General features: G+C 55.7%; 1 protein-coding gene across 3 annotated transcripts in view; it reads left to right on the top strand.

Annotated features, from left to right (window-relative positions):
- CACNA1S (calcium voltage-gated channel subunit alpha1 S) overlaps positions 1–19,917 on the top strand; it is a 103,467-nt gene that overhangs the window by 18,915 nt on the left and 64,635 nt on the right. For 2 of the 3 annotated variants that reach the window (XM_043533514.1, XM_037885138.2), the window contains exons 3-6: positions 5,586–5,691; positions 17,777–17,916; positions 18,621–18,754; positions 19,336–19,488. In XM_043533514.1, coding sequence (XP_043389449.1) covers positions 5,586–5,691; positions 17,777–17,916; positions 18,621–18,754; positions 19,336–19,488 — 533 coding nt within the window. Of the gene's footprint in view, positions 1–393; positions 1,289–5,585; positions 5,692–17,776; positions 17,917–18,620; positions 18,755–19,335; positions 19,489–19,917 lie in introns of those variants that run through there. The other variant, XM_043533515.1, reaches the window with a different exon arrangement.

The raw sequence follows: 19,917 nt of genomic DNA, 5'->3' as shown, positions 1-19,917 counted from the left end.
CCTGGTGTGATTTAGGCTGCAGCTAGAGACAGGTTTATGATGCGGGCTGCTTCTGCTGCCAGGGCAGAGGTGATGCTCTCAAAGGGCTTTACCGGAGTCATAAATGGAGAGAAGCCAGGAGGGAAACCTGCCCCCACAGGATCCCAAGCGTCTGTACTGGTTTAACCTGGGTGCATTTCCTGCTAGCGAAAGAGGCCAGGCTGGCACCCCTCGGCACTTCAGCCGCAGAGGGGTTAAGACCCGGACATGCAGTAGGTTAGGTCCAGAATCAGGAACAGAGATCCTGGCTCCTAGGCCCCTGCTCCAGCCACTAGGTAATACTCCCTAGAGAAGTATCTGAGGGGGAACTACGTAGAGTAAATCCCCAAATAGCAGAGGCACAGAGAACGGTCCCAGGCTCCTTCCGTCCTTGCGGGACAAAAGGCAGCCCATGCAGTGGACGAAGCAGGGGACCAGGAATCAGGATTCCTGGGTTCTGTTTCCGTTTCTGCCACTGACTTTGGGTGTGACTTCAGGTGGGTCGCTCGATCCCTGTGTCCCTCCTTTAACTCTTCCGGAGAAGGGGAGACTAACCCGAGGGAAGGGGAGGTTTCATTCGTTGTAACAACTCAAGAGCGCTTTCCCTCTGCAGATCTTCACACACCAGGCAGAGACAGGGCAACGTCGTTATTTCCAGGGAGCAAATGAGGGAAAAGACGGTGGGGAAGGGACTTGAGTTTTTAAAGCCCTGAGAGCCTGGGACGGAAGGGCTATCGGAGGCTGCTGATGGTGATTGACAGTAAAGTGTGGGGTGAAATATACAGACTGCCAGCATGTCCACCTTGGGCACGTGACTAAAATTAAGGCAGTAGAGGATCATCTTTAGCAGCCAGTGGCCTCCTTGTCAGCTGATTACGGCAGGTCTAGGCAGCAGGCAGATGCTGAAGGGCCGGGAGATTTAATCCACGGGGCGAAGGGGCTGGTTCTTTGTGGAAAGACATCATCACGGACATACATGGCTCTCTTTACCAAAGATATCTAAAGAGCCGCAGGTGTTCAGTTTGGCCTGTGTAACAGGGCTGCCTGCCCCTTTAAGAGCTGGAGGCCTGTGACCAGCTGGCCCTATTCACTAATAAGACCTAGTGGAGGAGAGACAGGTGATTAGTTCACTCTAAGGAGGGGCAGGGACGTGGGGTCTGCAGAGAGATGTTACAGCAAAGGACAGTTGCTGGTAGGAGCCGCTGGAGAGAAGCCCCAGGCACTGCGGCTGGGTAGAAAGCTCCAGCTGGGGCAGTTTTGTTTTCCTTGGGTGAGTTTGTGGTTGTTGGGATAATAAATGGAGCTCAGAGGGAAGGGACTAAGGATGGAGGCATCAGACCTTGTCCTCTGCGCTGCTTCTGCTTTATGCTGTTCCCCCCGGGTGCAGAAGTGCGAGGGACAATGCTGCAGAACGGGCCAGCACGCGGTAATTGAAAGATGACTCCTATCAATCCCTCCCTGTCCCCACAGCCCTCATCAGGCAGATGCTTGAGCAAACGGGTGGTTTGCACCATGCCCTGGCAGGCGGAGACTCGGGCGGGCCCAGCTGAATTCCAGGGAGGGGAGGAGTGCCTTGTTGGGGGTCTGGCCCCGGGGAGCCCCACTCTGAGGATCAGTCGCCCGCTAAACTCCCCTGCAGGGTGAGTGTCCCAGGAGCAGCGTGGCCGTCGGGGCCCAGCCTGTCATCGCTGTGGATGGTCCGCAGCCGTGCAGTGGCAACAGGTGTGATGTGATCTTTAGGCCAGTGGCTGGGCCGCTCCGGCTGTCACTGTCTGCAGCAGCTGACATGTCTTAGGCCTTTGCCCCATCCCCTGGCCAGGCCACGCTGCTTCCCCTGGATTGAATCTTTGCCCTCTTGTTCTCAGCCTGGCCCCATGAAAGGAAACCCAGCATGCTCCGTGGGTGGGATGACAGAGGGACACAAGCTGTGTGACCTGTGACACCCCCTCCCCAACCTCCCCCGCTATCTCCGATCCACCTCCACATACACGGCGGGCACAGGATGGGCTCTCCCCAGCACCGTCCCCCGGGCTGTTGAGCAGAGGGGTGACTGGATCTGCTAAATGACTGGAGAGCATTTGGATGGTTTCCCTTGTAAAATTGCCCAGCAAGCATCACTTCCCGGCCCTCCCCGCTTCCCGGGACTCTGGGTCCTGCCTTGGCAGAGGAGCAAGTGGAGATGTTGATTCAAGAACCTGCTTTCGTTTTGCTTTTCCTGTCTCTGTCACAAGGGAGCGGAGAGGAGTGCCGGGCCAACCAGGGGGCAGGTAGGTGCAAGGCAAACCCCACACACCCAGCCCTGTCCTCCAGCTCCCCAAACACAGCTCTGCCATTGCCCCTCAGTCCTGACCTGCAGCCCCCAGACTTGCCAACGCCTTGGGGCCAAAAAGCAGCAGAGTTTGAATGTTCACAAACTTGGGCAAATGTGCATGAAATACTCCCTGGGGTGGCGACGCTTCCAGCCACTCCCTAAATGCAAAGGAATGAATTCTGTGTCCAGCTGTGACGCTTCACAGCCGGGGTACCCGGGGTGGGGAGGCACCTCGCTACCACCTGCCCTTTGCATGTGGGAGCCTTGTCTCTGCCCACCGGGGGTCAGCTCCTCACCTCCACTGGCACCCCAGGCCCTACCCTCTAGGCCTCTGCTGTCACTGAAGGTTAGCAGTTGGCACATGCCAGGGGGACACTGGGCCCTCCAGGGGACAGCGGAGGTTGGAGTGTGCCGATCACTCACCCACAGAGTGTTCCCAGATTCACGGCACCCACAGCAGTCGTACACGCCCCCCCCCCACACACAGCTCCCCAGTCCCGCCTCCGATTGCTTCGCACGCACTGGGTGTGTCCCGAGGGGCGAGTGCAGCAGTTTATTGGATGAGGAGCTGGGATTGCGCTGGGAGCACGTACAGGACGCTCCCCGTTAGCCGAACAGCAGGCGGGGCACGGATTTTATTGGAATAATCTAGCGGGCAGGAGCCACTCAGCAGCCGGGTGGCAGCTAGGGCTTGTCTTTCTCCTCCTCCTCGCAGTCCTGGCCGGGGGTCGCTCCGCTCGCTCGCTCCCCTGACCGCAGGGCAACAGAGGAGCTGCCACAGGGCCGGTGATGGGGGGGAGGCTGCGGTTTTGGTGGGGCAGAGCAGAGACAACCCCCCAGGCCAGGACTCTGCTCTGCCCTTCCAGGAACGCAGTGTTCCTTGTGCCTGCAGGGATCAGCTGTCACGGCCCTGCCGCAGCGCTGGGACTGGGAGCCCTCTGCAGCTCCACGGTCATGATAGTGGGACTGCAGAGGGCTCCCTGGACGGCCGCAGGGTGGCCTCCCGCATGGCCAAGGGCTCGTGGTCCTTGTCACAGTCCTGGCCGGGTGGGGGGGGTCTCTGCTCTATTGTCTGAACTGCGGTGTTAGCCGTCCTGGCTTGTCACCCAGCATGGGATACGTGCTGTGGAGGGCGTGTATTGGAAAGCAACGGTTACATACAAAATAAAATCAGAGCACACGTTCTAGAACCTAGACTCGCTACTTTCATGTCGTACACAGCAAAGTTCGCCCCAAAGTCCTTCCAGCTTTTTACAGCCTGTGATCCTTGTTTCATGAGACAAGTCATGTTGGCAGCTTGCCTCCTAAGTAAAGGAGCCCCCAGTGTGTCTTTTGCAGCCCGGGCTATCTCAAAACAGTCCTTTGATCTTTATTCCTAACCCAGACCCCATGGTGCTAATTGCTCTGCCCTGTAGATTTTGCAATCTCTTGTCAATTTTGTAATCTAGATGAGTTTGTGGCTCCCTATGCAACTAGACTCCGACTGTGAAGGGACCACACACAGGGACCAGATGCGGAGATAAGTGTCTGTAACCCCTTCCTGAAAGGAACCTGTCTGAGATATGTCCCCTCCTGGTTACCTGCCTCAGCTCTGAGGCTTTAAGAACGTAATTTTTAGTAGAGAGACATAATTCCTTAAATATTATCCATGCTTACATTTCAAAATGATTGTGACGACCAGCGGGCCACAGGCTTTTGGTGGAGACCATCTTCTGGAGTACTAACACGCACAGAGCTGACCCAGGAGATCCCTGGAAAACCCCCTGTACCTGCTGTGCCAGTTGGCATCAAGAGGTCACTGGGTCACAACAGCCCCACAGCAATTACGAATGTGTTCCCACATTTCCCCATATCAGCTCTGTGCCTCCCCATCAATCTTGTGCTCTTCTAGCTGCCCAATCTTCCCCAGCTCCCCCTCACTGCTGAGCCCCTCCCCAAGCCCCACATCTGCCCCTGGCTCTCCATGTCCCTCGGCTCCTTATGCAGAGGTTCTTCATCCCCCCCCCCCCGCCCAATTCCTAGGCCGGGTGGGATAGGGTGGCCAGGTGTCTGGTTTTCGGACACCTGGTCGAAAAGGGATCCTGGCAGCTTGCACCTCTGACCGGGCCATTCGCTGTCCGGTTGGCGGCGCAGCACAGTGGGGCTGGTAGGCTCCCTGCAACCTCCGGGCTGCGTGGCTCCCGGGAAGCAGCCAGCATGTCCACTCTCTGGCTCCTATGCTTAGGGGCAGCCAGGGGGCTCTGCAAGCTGCCCCCACAGCTCCCATTGGCTGGGAACCACAGCCAATGGGAGCGGTGCCTGTGGATGGGGCAGCATGTAGAGCCGCCTGGTTGCGCCTCTGCATAGGAGCCAGAGAGGGGACATGCTGGCTGCTTCCCAGGAGCCGCTTGAGGTAAGCACCACCCGGAGCCTGCACCCCTGATCCATTCCCCGGCCCTGATCCCCTGCTCCAGCCCTGATCCCCCTCCTGTCCTCCAAACCCTTCGGTCCCAGCCCGGAGCACCCTACTAAACCCCAAACCCCTCATTTCTAGGCCCACCCCATAGTTTGCAACCCCAGCCAGAGCCCTCACCCCCCTGCACCCCAACCCTCTGCCCCAGCCCAGAGCCCCCTCCTGCACCCTGAACCCCTCATTTCTGGCCCGATCCCAGAACTTGCACCCCCAGCTGGAGCCCTCACCCCCTGAGCCAGCCTAGTGAAAATGAGTGAGTGAGGGTGGGGAGAGCGAGCAACAGAGAGAGCAGGGGATGGAGTGAGTGGGGGCAGGGTCTTGGAGGTGGGTGGGGCAGGAGGTGGGGCAAGGGTGTTCGGTTTTGTGTGAGTAGAAAGTTGGCAACCCTAGGGTGGGAGGGAGATGTGGAGAAGTAGAGGCAGGAACCCATCCCTGTTCACAGGAGAGGAGAAGGGGCGCCTTCCCCAAGAGGTGGGGAAGGCAGCCAATCAGAGGCTGATTTCCCCCTAGACTGATGGGCTGTGCCCCAGATCTGTAAGAGGCTCTGAAACTGTGGGAGTGTTGGCAGGTCTGATGGCAACCGCACCCCATGTTATTGCAGCCCTGGGTCCTCCCCCCAAGCTCTGCCAGTGCCCCTCAAGTCCTGAGCTGCAGCACCCCTGGCTAGTCCATTCCTGGGCCTCTCCTGTGTAAATGTGGCCGGTGCCCTGGCATTGGATCAGCTGATGAGGTCGTTACTGTTAATTGGTGCATACACAAGGACTGCGCCTCGGCTCTGTGCTTCTCCTTAATGCCCACCCACAGACCCTTCGAGATCATTATCCTGATGACCATCTTTGCCAACTGCGTGGCGTTGGCCGTCTACCTGCCCATGCCGGAGGATGATACCAACGCTTCAAACTCCAGCCTGGTAAGAGACAGCCTCATCCTCGTGTTGTACAATCCCGCCCCCCGGCACCGTCTTGCTCGCTGCAAAGCCCCCGAGGCAATCATTTTTCCTTCACCTGTGCTCCAAACTAACCTTTTATAAATAGCAGGGGCATCAAGTCGAGGCAGCATTAAGGGGCTGAGCCCCTTGCTCACTAATGTTAGCACCTGCCCGGCACTGAAATTTCACCCTCCGAGACACCGGCACGTGAGCTGCATGGTCTCCAGTTATGTATTTGTGAAATTTACACCTGCGCGTCTGAGTCCATGAGCAGGAAGGGAAGCTGGGACCCACAACACCAAGATACAGGCCTCTGCTCCGTGTTAGGTTGGGGAGGGAGTGGCTGGCCCCATAAGTGACAAGATGTTAGCAGCATTAAACTGCTCAGTTATCCCCTTTGACCCGAGCAGCTACTCAAATTCTGGGGCCTTGTGGGTTGTCTAGCCGGGAGCAGAAATTGACGATGGAATCTGAGATGGTCTGGTGTGTTTGTCCCTTCCTTGTAGAGTCCTGCTTTACTCCTTGTAAGATATGTGCCCCAGGACCCCAGGTGGGGGGACCGAAGCCTGAGCCCTGCCTCACTGCGTGGGGAAGCAAAAGCCGAAGCTTTGGCCCCTGGGGGTGGGGCTCGGACTTCAGCTTTGGCCCCGGGCCCCAGCAAGTCTAACGCCAGCCCTGGCAACCCCATTAAAATCTGGTCGCGCCTCACTTTGGGGTTCTGACCCACAGTCTGAGAACTGATGATAGCCTGTCCTTGTCATTCTGTCAGTTATGCTTACTGTCCTTGCTGACCTCACCTCGGGGGCAGACAACCAGCTGGCTCTAACATACGGTGTGTTCTGTATCCTCAAGGGTTTGTATTCAGAAAAAAGAAAGGTGATTAGAAAGGAGTAGGATTTTATCATTACTAGGTCCATGACAGTGGTACTGAAAGGCCACAACAGAGATCAGAGCCCCATTGTGTTGGGTGCTGCACACACATGTAATAAGAGACAGGCCCTGCCCCAGACGCTTACAACATGAATAGACAAGACAGACAAAGGGTGGGAGGGAAAACTGAGGCCCAAAGAGGGGCCGTGTTTTGCCCAAGCTCACCCAGCGGAAGAGGCAGGGAAAGCACTGGGTCTCCCGAGTCCCAGTGCAATATCTCTGGGGACAGTTAGTTTTGCCGTCTCGAGGTTTGCTTCAAACAAGCACCCAAAGTTCACAGGCTTATTTGAGCCTTACCCAAAGAGCTCGGAGCTGTGAGACTGAGCTGGAAATCTCATGAGAGAGCCTGTAATTTCTGTTCCTTCCTCATTCTGGTTGGGCTGGAAAGCCCCCCAAAACACCCTCTTTCAGGGCACTGTAACAAGCCTTTGGCCAGTTAAGAACTGCAGAGTTGTCCATCTGTTTCACACCATGAGCGGTTAGAATTTCAGAGTGACAGCGATCTCCTAATTCAGATCATCTTGCTCCAGAAAGCCCAGGCCCCTACTATCAGAGCAAAATGAAAATCTCCATTAGCTGTAAGCAGAGTAGGGTCTTTGGCACACAGTTGAGCAGTTCTGATTGCATCCAGTAGAGGGCAGTGGTCTCTCTCTCGCTCTCTTGCTCACACACACACAAACTGAGAAGGAAGTTTGCTGCAACTGCTGTGTGGCTACAGAAGAGCGAAATCCCCAGGGATCTCAATCCAGCTGCTACGTTCCCATGAACCTTGAAACAAGGAAAGGAATCTGCACACGCCTCTGACCCTCTGCCTACTCAGACCTCCCCGGAGATGATAGAGTGTCAGAGCCAGGAGCATGTGCAGGGTCTGCGATTGCTGCTTTTCAAGTGAATAAATAACTGGTAGCTGACAATACCGCGGGGATCTGAGTGGGCGGCTAAGTTATGGCTGGGGTCCCGTGTAGGTCCCAGAGTTAAGGCCCCGCTGGCAAGGTTACAGAGGCCAGCCCTGATGGAGAAAAGCGGCAAGGTTTATGACCGGGAGCTAAGGAGTCCATAAAGGGAAAGGCTCCTTGTAGGAAGTGGCACCTCCATTCGCTCAGCTCCCAGGGAGAGTTATTGCTGCTTTGCAGCCTGTCTCGGGAGCCCTGGGATTCATCAAACAAGCCCCGTCACTTGTTTATGGGAGGAGAGGAGCGATGGGTGCGGGGGCTGGAGTTCTGGGGAAAGCTGAGCGTGCAAGCCAGGAACTGATCCTCGGCTGTCTCCTATGCGTTTCCCATCCATACCCTCTCCTTCCCCGCCCCCGTACGCATTCCTCTCCGAGTACCCCCCTGATCTGCGTAGGGAGCCGTTCGAACAGCCAGCCTTCCAGCCAGGGTCTCCTGACGTCGAGAGGCTGTTTGGGTTGGAAATACTCCCCCCCGGTGCCTGCCTCCTGGGCACCGTTGGAAAATCGTCCGCCACGTGCTCTGGGCCTAATGCCTGGTGTTTCCGTTCCTGCACTCGGAGCAGGGGGTTGAAACTCGCTGGGTTCTCAGGAGCCATCCTGGCTCCCAGTGGAACTGAGAGCAATCTCAGGGCTCCTTGGACTTGCATTCTGTTCCTAATGCTTCCCTATGAGCTCAGGGAAGCAGAGAACAGCTCTAGTGCAGTGCTTTTTGTTTCCCCCCCCCCCCCGCCCCGACACACTCCACATCCCCCCCACGCTGGGCCATGGGGAGCTGAGAGCAGAGCCTGTATAGTGAGCCAGCTCTGCGCTGGCTGGCGCGGGAGTCCCTGGTCCCATCACCCACAGCCCCTTGGCATTGCCAGACCAGGAGAAGTTGTGTAGCTGCAGCTCCGTCCAGCATACAGCTCTTGTTGGGTTCGCCACATGAGTTATTCGGCAAATAATTTGGGGGGCCCTTGGTCATCTCCTTAGCTGCCTATTCAGCCAATACGTGGCCCTGACAGACACTGGCAGCGCTTGTCAGGTGCGTTATTTCATGGGTACCCTCGTGCCCGCCCAGCATTCCAGTCGCAATGCCCTGCAGAGCGTTTGCAGAGACAGAGGCAAGCCCAGGACCCTAGTCTGAGTCCCCAGCCCCGGAGAATGGATCAGCGAGGGCCCACAGCAATCCCAGGAGGTGCAAATCCGGAGGGGTTTTAGAGTGAGTGTCTGATCCCAAGGCTTGCATCCCCCACTAGCCCCTCACAGCTGTTGTTGTTATTTATTATCTGGATTACCGTAGCACCTAGGAACCCAAATCGTGGCCCAGGACCCCACTGTGCTTGGCGCTGTACAAACACAGAACAGAAAGAGAGTCTGTGCTCCGGAGAGCTGACAATTTAAGAGAAGAGACAACAGGTGGACACGGACAGACAGTACAGTACAAGGGAACAATGAATCCATCCTGGCCAGCATGGTAGGCAGGGATTTCAGCCTAGCTGTTAGGTTTTTTTGCAGGCATCCTGGCAAAGGAGAGTGGTGCAGAGGGATGTGAAGGAAGAGAAGAGGGAGCTTTGCGGGTGTTTGCAGGGAGCTCCGCCGCAGCGGGAGGGGAAAGCACGGAAAATGTAACAGGAGGGCGATGGAGGTGGCCGTCATGATCCAGCCTGAGGCAGGAGTCGCCGTCTGGAATCTCGGGAGTGGGTGAGAGGGAGGGTGGGGAGAGGCCCTGTGGCCATTGCCAGTGAAGACAGCTAGCTTATGTTCGTTGCAGCAGGGACGAGGGAGGCAAAGACAGGGACGAGATGGCCAAAGCCACGGGCTTGGAGGTGACTTCTGCATGGACGTGAGCAGGGCTGGAGGGCATTTGTCAGGAGCAGAGAGGAGGACGTAGCTGGGAAACACAGTGGCCCATCTTCTCAACCACTCTGTCCTCTGTGGGCCACTGGTCCCCGACAGCTGGGCTGAGGGGCCCTTTCTTTATCCTGATTCTGTAAAGTCCCTGCAGGTCTCCTCTCCAGGGCCTGCCTTAGCTTTGCAAGTGAGACCTGATGGGATCCCCTCCCAGCCCTGGGTGCTGTGGCTCCAGGAAAAGAAGCCAGGGCCTGGTTCTACTCTCGCTCCCCATTCACACTGGCATAATCCCATTGGTGTCACTCCTGATTGACAGGGGGCTGAGTAAGGAGCACAGGACCATGCTGTCCACAGGCGTTTCTATCCTCCAAAGCATCAGTCTCTACAGCACTAGGTGCCCAAGAGGCAGTGTTGTCCAGCGGGTGAGGCACTGGGCTGGGCGTGAGGAGACCCAGCTCTGCCACTGCGCTGCTGGATGCCCTTGGGCAACCTGGGGGTTGCAACACCATTCACTGCGCTGGCCCGCTGCCCCTCTGTACCGAGAGATGGCGTTGTGACCTGGCACACAGGGCATCTGTTGCTGTGCCGTGGAACACAGGGGCGTCCCCCAGGAACTTGACCCCTGGCAGCACTGGCTCATACACTGTGTGGGGAGACTTCCCAGCTGAGGGAGACCCAGGGTCCCTGCATGAGGAGGGAGAGGGACGAGCGGGGACCGGAATTCACACCCCTCCCCGATACCTGAACTGGCGTCCCTGCTAGAGGGGCATTTTGAGCTGAGGCGCCTGGCACAGACTGGCAGGTTGGCGTGACTCGCCCACCCAGGGGATATGTTAGCCTGGCAGGAGGGGTGCTTACCCTGTGTACTTGGCACATAGGACGAATGGGTACCCGAGGCGTGAGGGTCTGTCCTACCCATGCATGTCTGGACCTGCAGGTCAGCTGGGTGGTAGGAAGGGCTCCCGCAGCAGAGTCCCACACAGCACTGTGGATGTCGGATTTAACTGGCCCATGGCCCACGTATGAGCAATTCCCTACATACACCCTACCCTGGAAACCCTGGTACCTGCAGCATCACCTGCTCCCCTGCCTTGTCCCCTATGTGTTACCAGCACGAATCCTGTGGCAAAGGGAAGAGTAACGCACGGGCAGTAGGATGGGCGTCCTACTGGACAGCTATGAGACAAACACATGCAGTGCCGGGTTTACAGTGGCTCCATGGAGCCGGGCCCAGGCTCAGAAGGGGCCCCGGCCTGCTCCGCTTGAACTGCGCCCCGAGACCCCGCTGGCTCCCCCTGCCCACCACTTGCTTCTCTCGGCCTGCCCGCCGGCTGGCCAAGGGCTCCTCTCCATCTCCTGGCCTCCCCTCCGGCTTCTCTCAGCCCCCTGGCCAGACCCCAGGGCACCTCCGGCTCCGCTCAGTCTCTGCTTCCCACCACCTGTGGGGCCCCACCTGTCCCCCCAGAGCCGAGCCGCCTGGGACTGGTGCAGAAGCCTGGCCAGTCTTGGCCGGTTGGGGGGCGGGGAAGAGTGTGGGGGGCTTGGCTGGGCCCCTCCAGGCAAGTGCGTCTTGAGGGAGCCCGGCCAGGGCAGGTCCTGGCCTGGCTGATCACTCCACTCCCGAGGGGCCGGAGCGATCCCCAGCCCTGGGACCAGCCCTGGCTGCGCTGCCGGCTCAGCCCGCAGACACAGTCGCCTCCCAGCAGGGCCGGTGAGTGCGGCCGGGAGGCAGGGCCTGGGGGAGGGGGTCTGTGGGGAGTCTGGGGGCGGGAGGATCTGTGTGTGTTGGGGCACTAGGGAGTGGGGGTTCTCTGTGGGGGGTGCTGGGCAGTTGTGGTGGGGCTGTGGGCAGGGGTGGTGTTGTGCAGGGCGCTGTGCATTTCTGGGGGAGGTCTGCGGGGGCGCTGGGCATAGTGGGTCCAGGGGGGCTCTGGCCATAGGAAGTCAGGAGGGAGTTGGTGTTGGGCGGGGGGCTCTGTGGCGTGGTATAGGCCCGCCCCCCGAGGGGAAGGGGCACGCTGGCATCACAGGGCCACTGTGTGTCTTGCAACTCGCACTGGGGTGGGTGGAGCCAGACCACCCCTGCCATGCCATGCCCCGTTGCCCCTGGCTGGCCCCTGGTTCTGGGGACCGACCTCCCCGCACCAGGCTCCATTGCCCCTATGGGGGCCCACAAATATGTTTGGCGTCAGGCCCACAAAAGGTTAATCTGGCCCTGCACACATGCAGTGTTGGTCTGTAAGGCTGTGTGGAGTATATGGGCTGCGGTACAGACCCAATGAGACTTGTAAAAAGCAGGCCCGGGGAGTGGGGAGGGGACTCTGCTCTGTTTAAAAAGTCTGTAGTGACAAGGTGGGTGAGGAAATATCTTTTATTGGACCAACTGTTGGTGAGAGAGAGAACACGACACTACACAGAGCTCTTCTTCGGGTCTGGGAAAGGTACTCTGTACTAAATACAAGGTGGAACTAGGGTGACCAGATGTCCCGATTGTTTCGGGACAGTCCTGATTTTGGGGGCTTTTTCTTATATAGGCACTTATTACCCCGCACCCCTTGTCCCGATTTTTTACACTTGCTATCTGGTCACCCTAGGTGGAACAGATTATGTAGCGTAAGTAGTTAACACATTCACCCACATAGTCTCTCACATATTCTAAGGGACCATTCAAAGTGAAGTGGCCCATTACCACCTCTGAAGTCATGGGACAAACCAAGGGGGTTAGTGGGTTACAGTTTGTTGTAATAAGCCATAAATCCAGAGTCTTTATTAAGATGGTGATTTTTGGTGTCTAGCAACGTTATGAATTTAAGCTCCCAGGCTCGTCTTTTGAAAGCGTCGTGCAGGTTTCCTTTGAGGCCGAGAACTGAGAGGTCAGAGATGGAGCGGTCGTTCGGTGAAAAGTGTTCGCCCACAGGTGATTGGGTGTTTTCGTTTTTTATCATTTAACTGTGCAAGTCCATTCGAGAGTGTTTGGGTTCACCCACATAGTTGTGGTTGGGCACTTAATGCACTGGGTGAGGTACACCACTTGTTGTGATAGGCACGTGTAGGACCCATGGATCTTGAAAGGTGTGCTGTGTGGCGTGCTGGTCATCGCAGCGGTGGAGCTATGCCTGCAGGTTTTACATCTGTGTTCTGGCCGTTCTGGTGCCACTTTGAGTGAGGGTGTCCTGGTCTGTGGATGAGTTTGGAGAGGATGGGGGGTTGTTTGAAGAAACGGTTTAGGAAAGATCTTTCAGGATGTGGTCCCCATAGAGTGTAGGTTGTAACTGTTCGATGATGTCCGATATGGGTTCCAGTGTGGGGTCGTTCCTTGATGTGATCTGTTTCTCTGGTGGAGTGCCCTTGTTTGGTGAAGGCAGTTTTAAGTTTGTAGCCCGGACTTCATAGATTTCTACCACACCTTCAAAAACCACCATCCATCTGTCAAACTCTTTCTAGAACACTCCTGCGTCAGCATCAACTTCCTAGACACCACAATCAGCTTCAGCATTGGAACCCTACAGACGGCTAGTTACAAGAAATCCACAGATCCCCACACTTACCTCCACAGGTCCAATAACCACCCCAAACACACCAAGAGATCTCTTATCTACAGCTCAGATACCACAGAATGTGCTCCAAAGAAAAAATCCATTTTTAGTGAGTAAACTGAAGCACAAAAGGTTAAGGTCCAGGTCCTCAAACAGTACGTCTACACTGCAAAAAAGGACCTGCGTCAGCAAGTCTCAGAGCCTGGTTCAACCATCTCGGGTTTACAGGGGTCACACTCAGGCTTGGGCTGGAACCTGGGCTCTGAAATCCAGCAAGAGGGGAGGGTCTCAGAGCCTGGGCTCCAGCTTCAGCCCGAATGTCTACACTGCTAGCTTAGCCCTGTAGCACAAGCCCCAGTCAGTTGACCTGGCCTGCCAGACTTGCTTATGAATGCGAACATGCTTTCCATTTACTTCTTGGGCGCAGGACGATGGGGTGTCATCTTTGCCTTCCAGATATTGTTCGCTATCCTTGCTCCCACACAGCATAGCCACCGGAGGCTTGTTTCTCCTGTGTGCTGCTTGCCTGTTGGCTTCACATCTCTTCCTTAGCGTTTGACTTCATGTGTAAACGGGCAGCCATTGTGTTATCTTACAATGCTTGAATTACAACCTGACACAGAGAGCGGAGAATAAATATCTCTTGTCTGACCGAAAACCTGGTTTTTCACCTCTGTGATGACTAACACCTTAATCCAGTCTATAAGACCATGCTTTCAGTATCTATACAGAACGCCTTCCATTGTATCAATACATACATCTCACAATGATATTAATAACCATGTGCCACCGGCTTTCAGTGGAGACCTCTCATGACAGTCTTGGGTGAATGAGATGGGTGCATACTGGCCTCAGGGTATACCTGTACCCCTCTGTACCTCCTTGTTGGTTGGCATTAACAGGTTCTCAGGTCACAATATGGAATGGGGCTGCTAGCTATCCAGTCATACCTGGCATGTTTGCTGTCTGCGTGCAGGTGAAAAGGGAGCTACGTGGGCTTTGGCCTGATTTCTTTTCCAGCACCTAGAAGCGGGAGATTTCAATCCTGGGTCCCATCCCCTGTTAGGGTGAATTCACTCTTTCAGTTCTGGCATTTTCTGCTCTACCAGTCAAATGAATACTTAGGAAGATATGTGTGGGCCAAACACCCCTATTGGTGGCAGCAGGAGATGGGCATCTGTATTAGAGTCTGGCCCCGAAGAGCATTCAGGGTGTAATTCCAGGCTGGGTCAGGATTTCAGAGCAAACCGAAAGTGGGGAATCTCCCTGCCCTGCGGCAGTGGCGGCTTCCCTGAAGGGGCTGTTATTGTGGGGTGTGAATGTAAACACATAAATATAAATACCCTCCCCCCCAAATATCTGGCTGGCTCTAAAGTATTTAAATCCTGACCTGGAAGAGGCCCTAGCGACAGGCAGTGATTAGCGTCAGGGGGGGTGATGGACAGCTGGCAGCTACTGCTGTGCCCGGTGCAAAACGCAGCGACTATTCTGGGCCCTGATGGCCGCAGGCAGCTGCACTGAGTCAGCCAAAGAGCCAGACAGCAAAGCCTCTGGACGAAGGCAGGGGAGGAGGGGGGCAGCATCCTCTCTGCCCAAATGGAGTATAGGGGTTCCCTTCCCCTGGTTTGTCAAACCTCAGTTTCCTGCCACGAGCGGCAAGAGGGGCTCACAGCACAAAGGGAGCTGGAACCCATTGAGGACAGCCGTGGGCAAAACCAGGGCTCGGTTTGGGTTTTGACGGGAGCAAGGGGCCCCACTGATGGGGAAAAGGGCTCTGCTGGGGGGGCTGGCCGGAGGGGGGAGGGCCCAGATGCGGGAATTGGCCTCAGTGGGGCTGAGAGCAGCTGGAGGGGCTGGCCACAGTGGGGGTGAGGGACCCAGCTGGGGGGACTGGCCACAGTGGGGGAGTGGGGCTCAGAAGTCATATTCAACTGTACTTAATAAAGAGGGACAGGATCACGGTGGAATGGATCAGAGGGGGCTGGGCTCAGGAGGGAAACAGAGGCTACTTCTAGGAGGATTCTGCACCAAAAATTTAAAAATCCTGTGCAAAAATTTTAAAAATTCTGCGAAATTCTGCATATTTTATTTGTCAAAATAACACAATATAATCACTTCAGTTTCAATTATTTTGGTAATTTATTTCAAAATACCTGTCAACAAGTACATCAACAATATCGCCTCCCTGGTGGTCTAGTGGTTGGGATTCGGCGCTCTCACTGCCGTGGCCTGGGTTAGATTCCCGGTCAGGGAAGGAATTTTGAGGCGGGATAGCTCAGTGGTTTGAGCATTGGCTTGCTAAACCCAGCGTCGTGAGTTCAGTCCTTGAGGGGGCCATTTAGGGATCTGGGGCAAAAATTGGGGATTGGTCCTGCTTTGGGCAGGGGGTTGGACTAGGTGACCTCCTGAGGTCCCTTCCACCCCTGATATTCTATGATTCTATGGTCAACAGCAAAAAAGATTTCCCCCAGGAGTAGAGAATTAAAGAAACCTCTATGACAACCCAGTTCCAGTTGAGGGGGGCTGGAGGGAGTTGTGTGGGGCCCCCCAGAGACCAGACACCTGCACTCCCATCCCCCCAGAGCTGAGCCACGTAGCATCCTCCAGCCCAGACACCAGCAGCCACCTCCCCGCAGATCCCAGTCGCAGGGCAGACACCAGCACCCCCAGAACCTTTACTCCCCCCAGTCTTTACTGTCCCACTAGGGGATATGGTGTGGTGCAGCCCTGCCCTTCCTCATCCTTTACCAGAGCTGGCTGGGTCTCCAAGGCCCTCCCCGTCCCCGGGAGAATGAGGATCAAAGTGCTTCGCTCCCTGCGAGCTGGGCTCTGCAGTGCCCAGCGGCCCCTAGTGGCGGCCAGAAATTCCGCAGGGGAAACCAGGAATTCTGCAAAATTCTGCATTGCATGGCGCATTGCGTGCAGTTCCCCCAAGGAGTAAGAGGCTGTGTGTGAGCAGGAGCAGCAGCTGTGCAGGTGAGCTGGGAGTTGGGAGTCACTTAGTGAGAGAGTGGGGGGCTTCTCTAGGGTGACCAGACAGCAAATGTGAAAAATCGGGAAGGGGGTGGGGGGGTGATAGGAGCCTATATAAGAAAAAGACCCCAAAATTGGGACTGTCCCTATAAAATCGGGACATCTGGTCACCCTAGGCTTCTCTCAAAGAGTATTGAACTGGTTTGCTCCGTTTTCCCTCTTAACAACAGGGTATACGTGAATTAGAGATTCTCACCCAATAGCAGTATTGCCAACCCCAAGAGATCAAGAATCATAGAATCTTAGAATATCAGGGTTGGAAGAGACCTCAGGAGGTCATCCAGTCCAACCCCCTGCTCAAAGCAGGACCATGATTCAGATCCTCTAAAATCGTGTGATTGGCCCCACAATCAGTGAGATTTAAAAAAACAACAACAACAAAAAAACAATCAAACTCTTGTTTTTCAATCTGTCTTTTGCCTTTCAAATTCTCCTCTGCTCTTCTGGCAGTGTGTGAGTGATAATGTCCGGCTGACAAGTTAACCTTTAATGCACATGTGGCTGCTTGAATGGAGGCTGCAAGTAGACAGACATACTTCAGGAGAATTCGAGAGGAGAAGATGCAGAAGATGTTGCATTTGGGCTAGTCCTCAGTAGCAAGAGATTCATTTCAGTATAATAGTTGTGCTTCTGTTAATGGTATCTCCTCATGAGGATGGATAGCCCCTCAAAAGTATCCATTCCCAAATGGAGAGATGCGGTAGAGGGAAGGCATGCATGCTGGTTGGAAAAAGGGGAGGATGAATGGGAAGTTCTTGTACACAGGTGTAACCTAAGTACTCAGTGGAGAGCTCTGTCCTGTGACAAAGTGACAACATGATAGAAAAACCTAATTCACACACATGTAGAAATAGACTGAACAAGGCCTATAAGATGGAGCCGGCAAATGAGCAATGAACGGCCGAGAAACACAAAGCGTTCTCTCTGTGCAGCACTTTTTCTGATGGTTTTTGAATAACGAGGTGAGCTGCAGAGCTCTTGACATGTAAGAATATCTTTACAACACCAAATCCCTTTCAGAGCTTTCCTTAGCTCAGTGCAGTAATTACATTCAGAATCCCTAAAACAAAATCAATTCGGTCACATTCAAAGCATTTCAAAAATCATTTAAACCGTCTGCTGCTGTATAATTTTGATAACTACATACATATATACATGATCCAGTAATTACAATGAATAATTTGGTTTTTAATTAATAATTGTCCAAATAACTAAAAATAAATCATTTTTTATTGTAAATATTCTTCTCTTTCGCAGCCTCCCCATCAGTCCAGCCCCCCATCAGTCCCCAGCCCCTCAGTCCAGCCCCCGGAGCCTCACCTCTGCTCCTCCTACGTTTCCTCACCCCCTTTCCCAGGCCTGGGGGGGGGTTTAGTGGGGTCCCCTCTCATCTCCCCTTTCCCAGACTGGGGGGTTAGGGATGGCTCCCTCTGTCCCTTCCCAGGCCAGGTGCTGGAGGGGCAAAGAGCAGAGGTACTGCCCTGTCCATGTTTCTCACAGGATGGGAGGAGGGAACGGAGGCAGTGCTGGCTCTGCCGGCTTCCCGCAGGACCGAACTCCTCAAGGGGGCTTCAGCTTCTTGCATCAGCGCCCGACAGGCTCCAGACCCCCCTGAAATCCCGCCACTCCTATAAAATCACAAGCATTGGCAGTGCTGCAATAAACAAGCTGCACTTTGCTGAATGATTGCTGGGGGGGGTCCCAGGGCTGCGGTGTCATTCCCCCTCACTGTGTCTGTTACCCACCTCACTACTGGTTCCCTTCTGTCCTTGGTCTCTCACAGGAGAAGATCGAATACGTCTTCCTGATCATCTTTACCATTGAAGCCACACTCAAGATCATCGCCTATGGGTTTCTACTCCACGCGGACGCCTACCTCCGAAACGGCTGGAACGTGCTGGACTTCGCCATTGTCTCTTTGGGGTAAAGGAGGGGGGGAGCGGAAGCTTTCTTAGAAAATGTCCTGGTGTTTGTTGGAGTGGGTTGTGAGACCACGGGAGGGACAGCGTGAACACGCCCGACGCCTGGAGTTTGATCTGAAGCCCACTGAAGCCGGTTTCTAGTGACTCCAGTTGGATGAGGCTCACTTACGTAGTTCTAGGGCCTTTTCCCACATGGCACCCCTCTGCCTGATACAACTTCCACGAGCTCGCCCACACGCCCTTCCCACTTTTAAGTCCTCCTTCGAGACCTACAGGTTCCGCACACAGGCTGGCTTTAAATCAGAGCTGCGAGAATCGCCGAGCTTTTGATTCACTGGCCGTGCTGAAAAACGGAAAAAAAGCCGTACCATAACCCACCAGGACCCAGCATGCGCCAATCCCACCATAGCCTGTTGTGAAAGGAGCTGGTGGGTGTCACCCCAGTGTCTAGGAGCAGATGTCCCCAACCTGAGACCATCTGGGCTCGGTCTGAGATGAGGTTAGGGTTTAGCTGTGCTGGCAGGGGCCGTAGTGGGAACTTCCCCGTCCTTGCCTGTACAGGGTAAGATTGACTTTCCTTGCTTGGATTTTTTTTTCCTGTCTCCTTCCCCCCTTTTCCTCCCCCTCCATGTTCCTTCTCTTGCTCTTCTCCTCCCCTTTCCCCTCTCTTCCCTGTCCCACTCCCTTCCTCACCGGCTCTGGCAGGCTGGTCACGGTGGTTGTGGAGCAGATCAACGTGATGCAGGGTGCACCGCTGACGGGGAAGGGCGGCTTTGACGTCAAAGCCCTGCGAGCCTTCCGCGTGCTGAGACCCCTGCGCCTGGTGTCGGGAGTGCCAAGTGGGTGAAAGCTGCCCGTACGGCAGGCGGCTCTGGCGGGAGGCTAGGGTCACGGCAGCTGCAGTAGGCTTCCCCTTCGCACGGGTCTGTGGCCAGCCCCCAGCTGGGTCTCGGTGGAATTCCAGCCGACCAGGAAAGTCGAGATAGTCCCTGTATAGTGCCCCTTGCTGAGACATAACCCACCAGGACCCAGCATGCGCCAATCCCACCATAGCCTGTTGTGAAAGGAGCTGGTGGGTGTCACCCCAGTGTCTAGGAGCAGATGTCCCCATCCTGAGACCATCTCCCAAGGAGATGGACTGCGGGGATTCGACCTTCCCCGATCCCTCTGGGGCAGCATGAGGGGGGCCGGGAGCTGCTGCCGCCCGTAATGGGATTGAGAGAGTCACCAGGGCTTTCCTTCTCTCACACACGCTCCTGGGACATGGAGGGACACATGCTGGGGAGGAAGGATGGCCGAGTGGTTAAGACACTGGTGAGAGCTGGGCCTAGGTCCCTCCATCCCTTCGTGACGCTGCGGTGCTGCCAGTCAGGTGGGGAGGGGGTGTGACCTGTTCCCCTTCTCTCCCCCTGGGCTGCAGGCCTGCAGGTGGTCCTGAACTCCATCATTAAGGCCATGGTGCCCCTGCTCCACATCGCCCTGCTGGTCCTCTTCATGGTCATCATCTACGCCATCGTGGGGCAGGAGCTCTTCAAGGGCAAGATGCACAAGACTTGCTACTACGTCGGGACAGGTCTGGAACGCGGGTGACCCTCCCACCAGCTGGGGGGGGCCGGGCGGGGAAAGAGGGGCGTGGCACTGCTGCTGTGGGGTGGGTCTGTGGCGGAAATCCATCGGCGGCATCGAAGCCCAGCCCTGAGTGTCATCACTGGCTCTGCCGGCACAGGAACAGGGCATGGCTAAATGGCAGGGCGGGGAGGTGTATGGCATGGCTGGGGGCATTATATGGCTAAATGGCAGGGCGGGGAGGTGTATGGCATGGCCGGGGGCATTATAAGGCTATATGGCATGGCGGGGAGGTGTATGGCATGGCTGGGGGCATTATAAGGCTATATGGTATGGTTGGGAGGTGTATGGCATGGCTGCGGGCGTTATAAGGCTATATGGCATGGCTGGGAGGTGTATGGTATGGCAGGGAGGTGTATGACATGGTTGGGGGCGT

This window comes from Chelonia mydas, chromosome 21 (assembly GCF_015237465.2).
Source record: "Chelonia mydas isolate rCheMyd1 chromosome 21, rCheMyd1.pri.v2, whole genome shotgun sequence".
NCBI classification, from domain to species: Eukaryota; Metazoa; Chordata; order Testudines; family Cheloniidae; genus Chelonia; species Chelonia mydas.
Note: the sequence above shows the minus strand (reverse complement) of the source record. Positions and strands in the feature narration are given on the sequence as shown.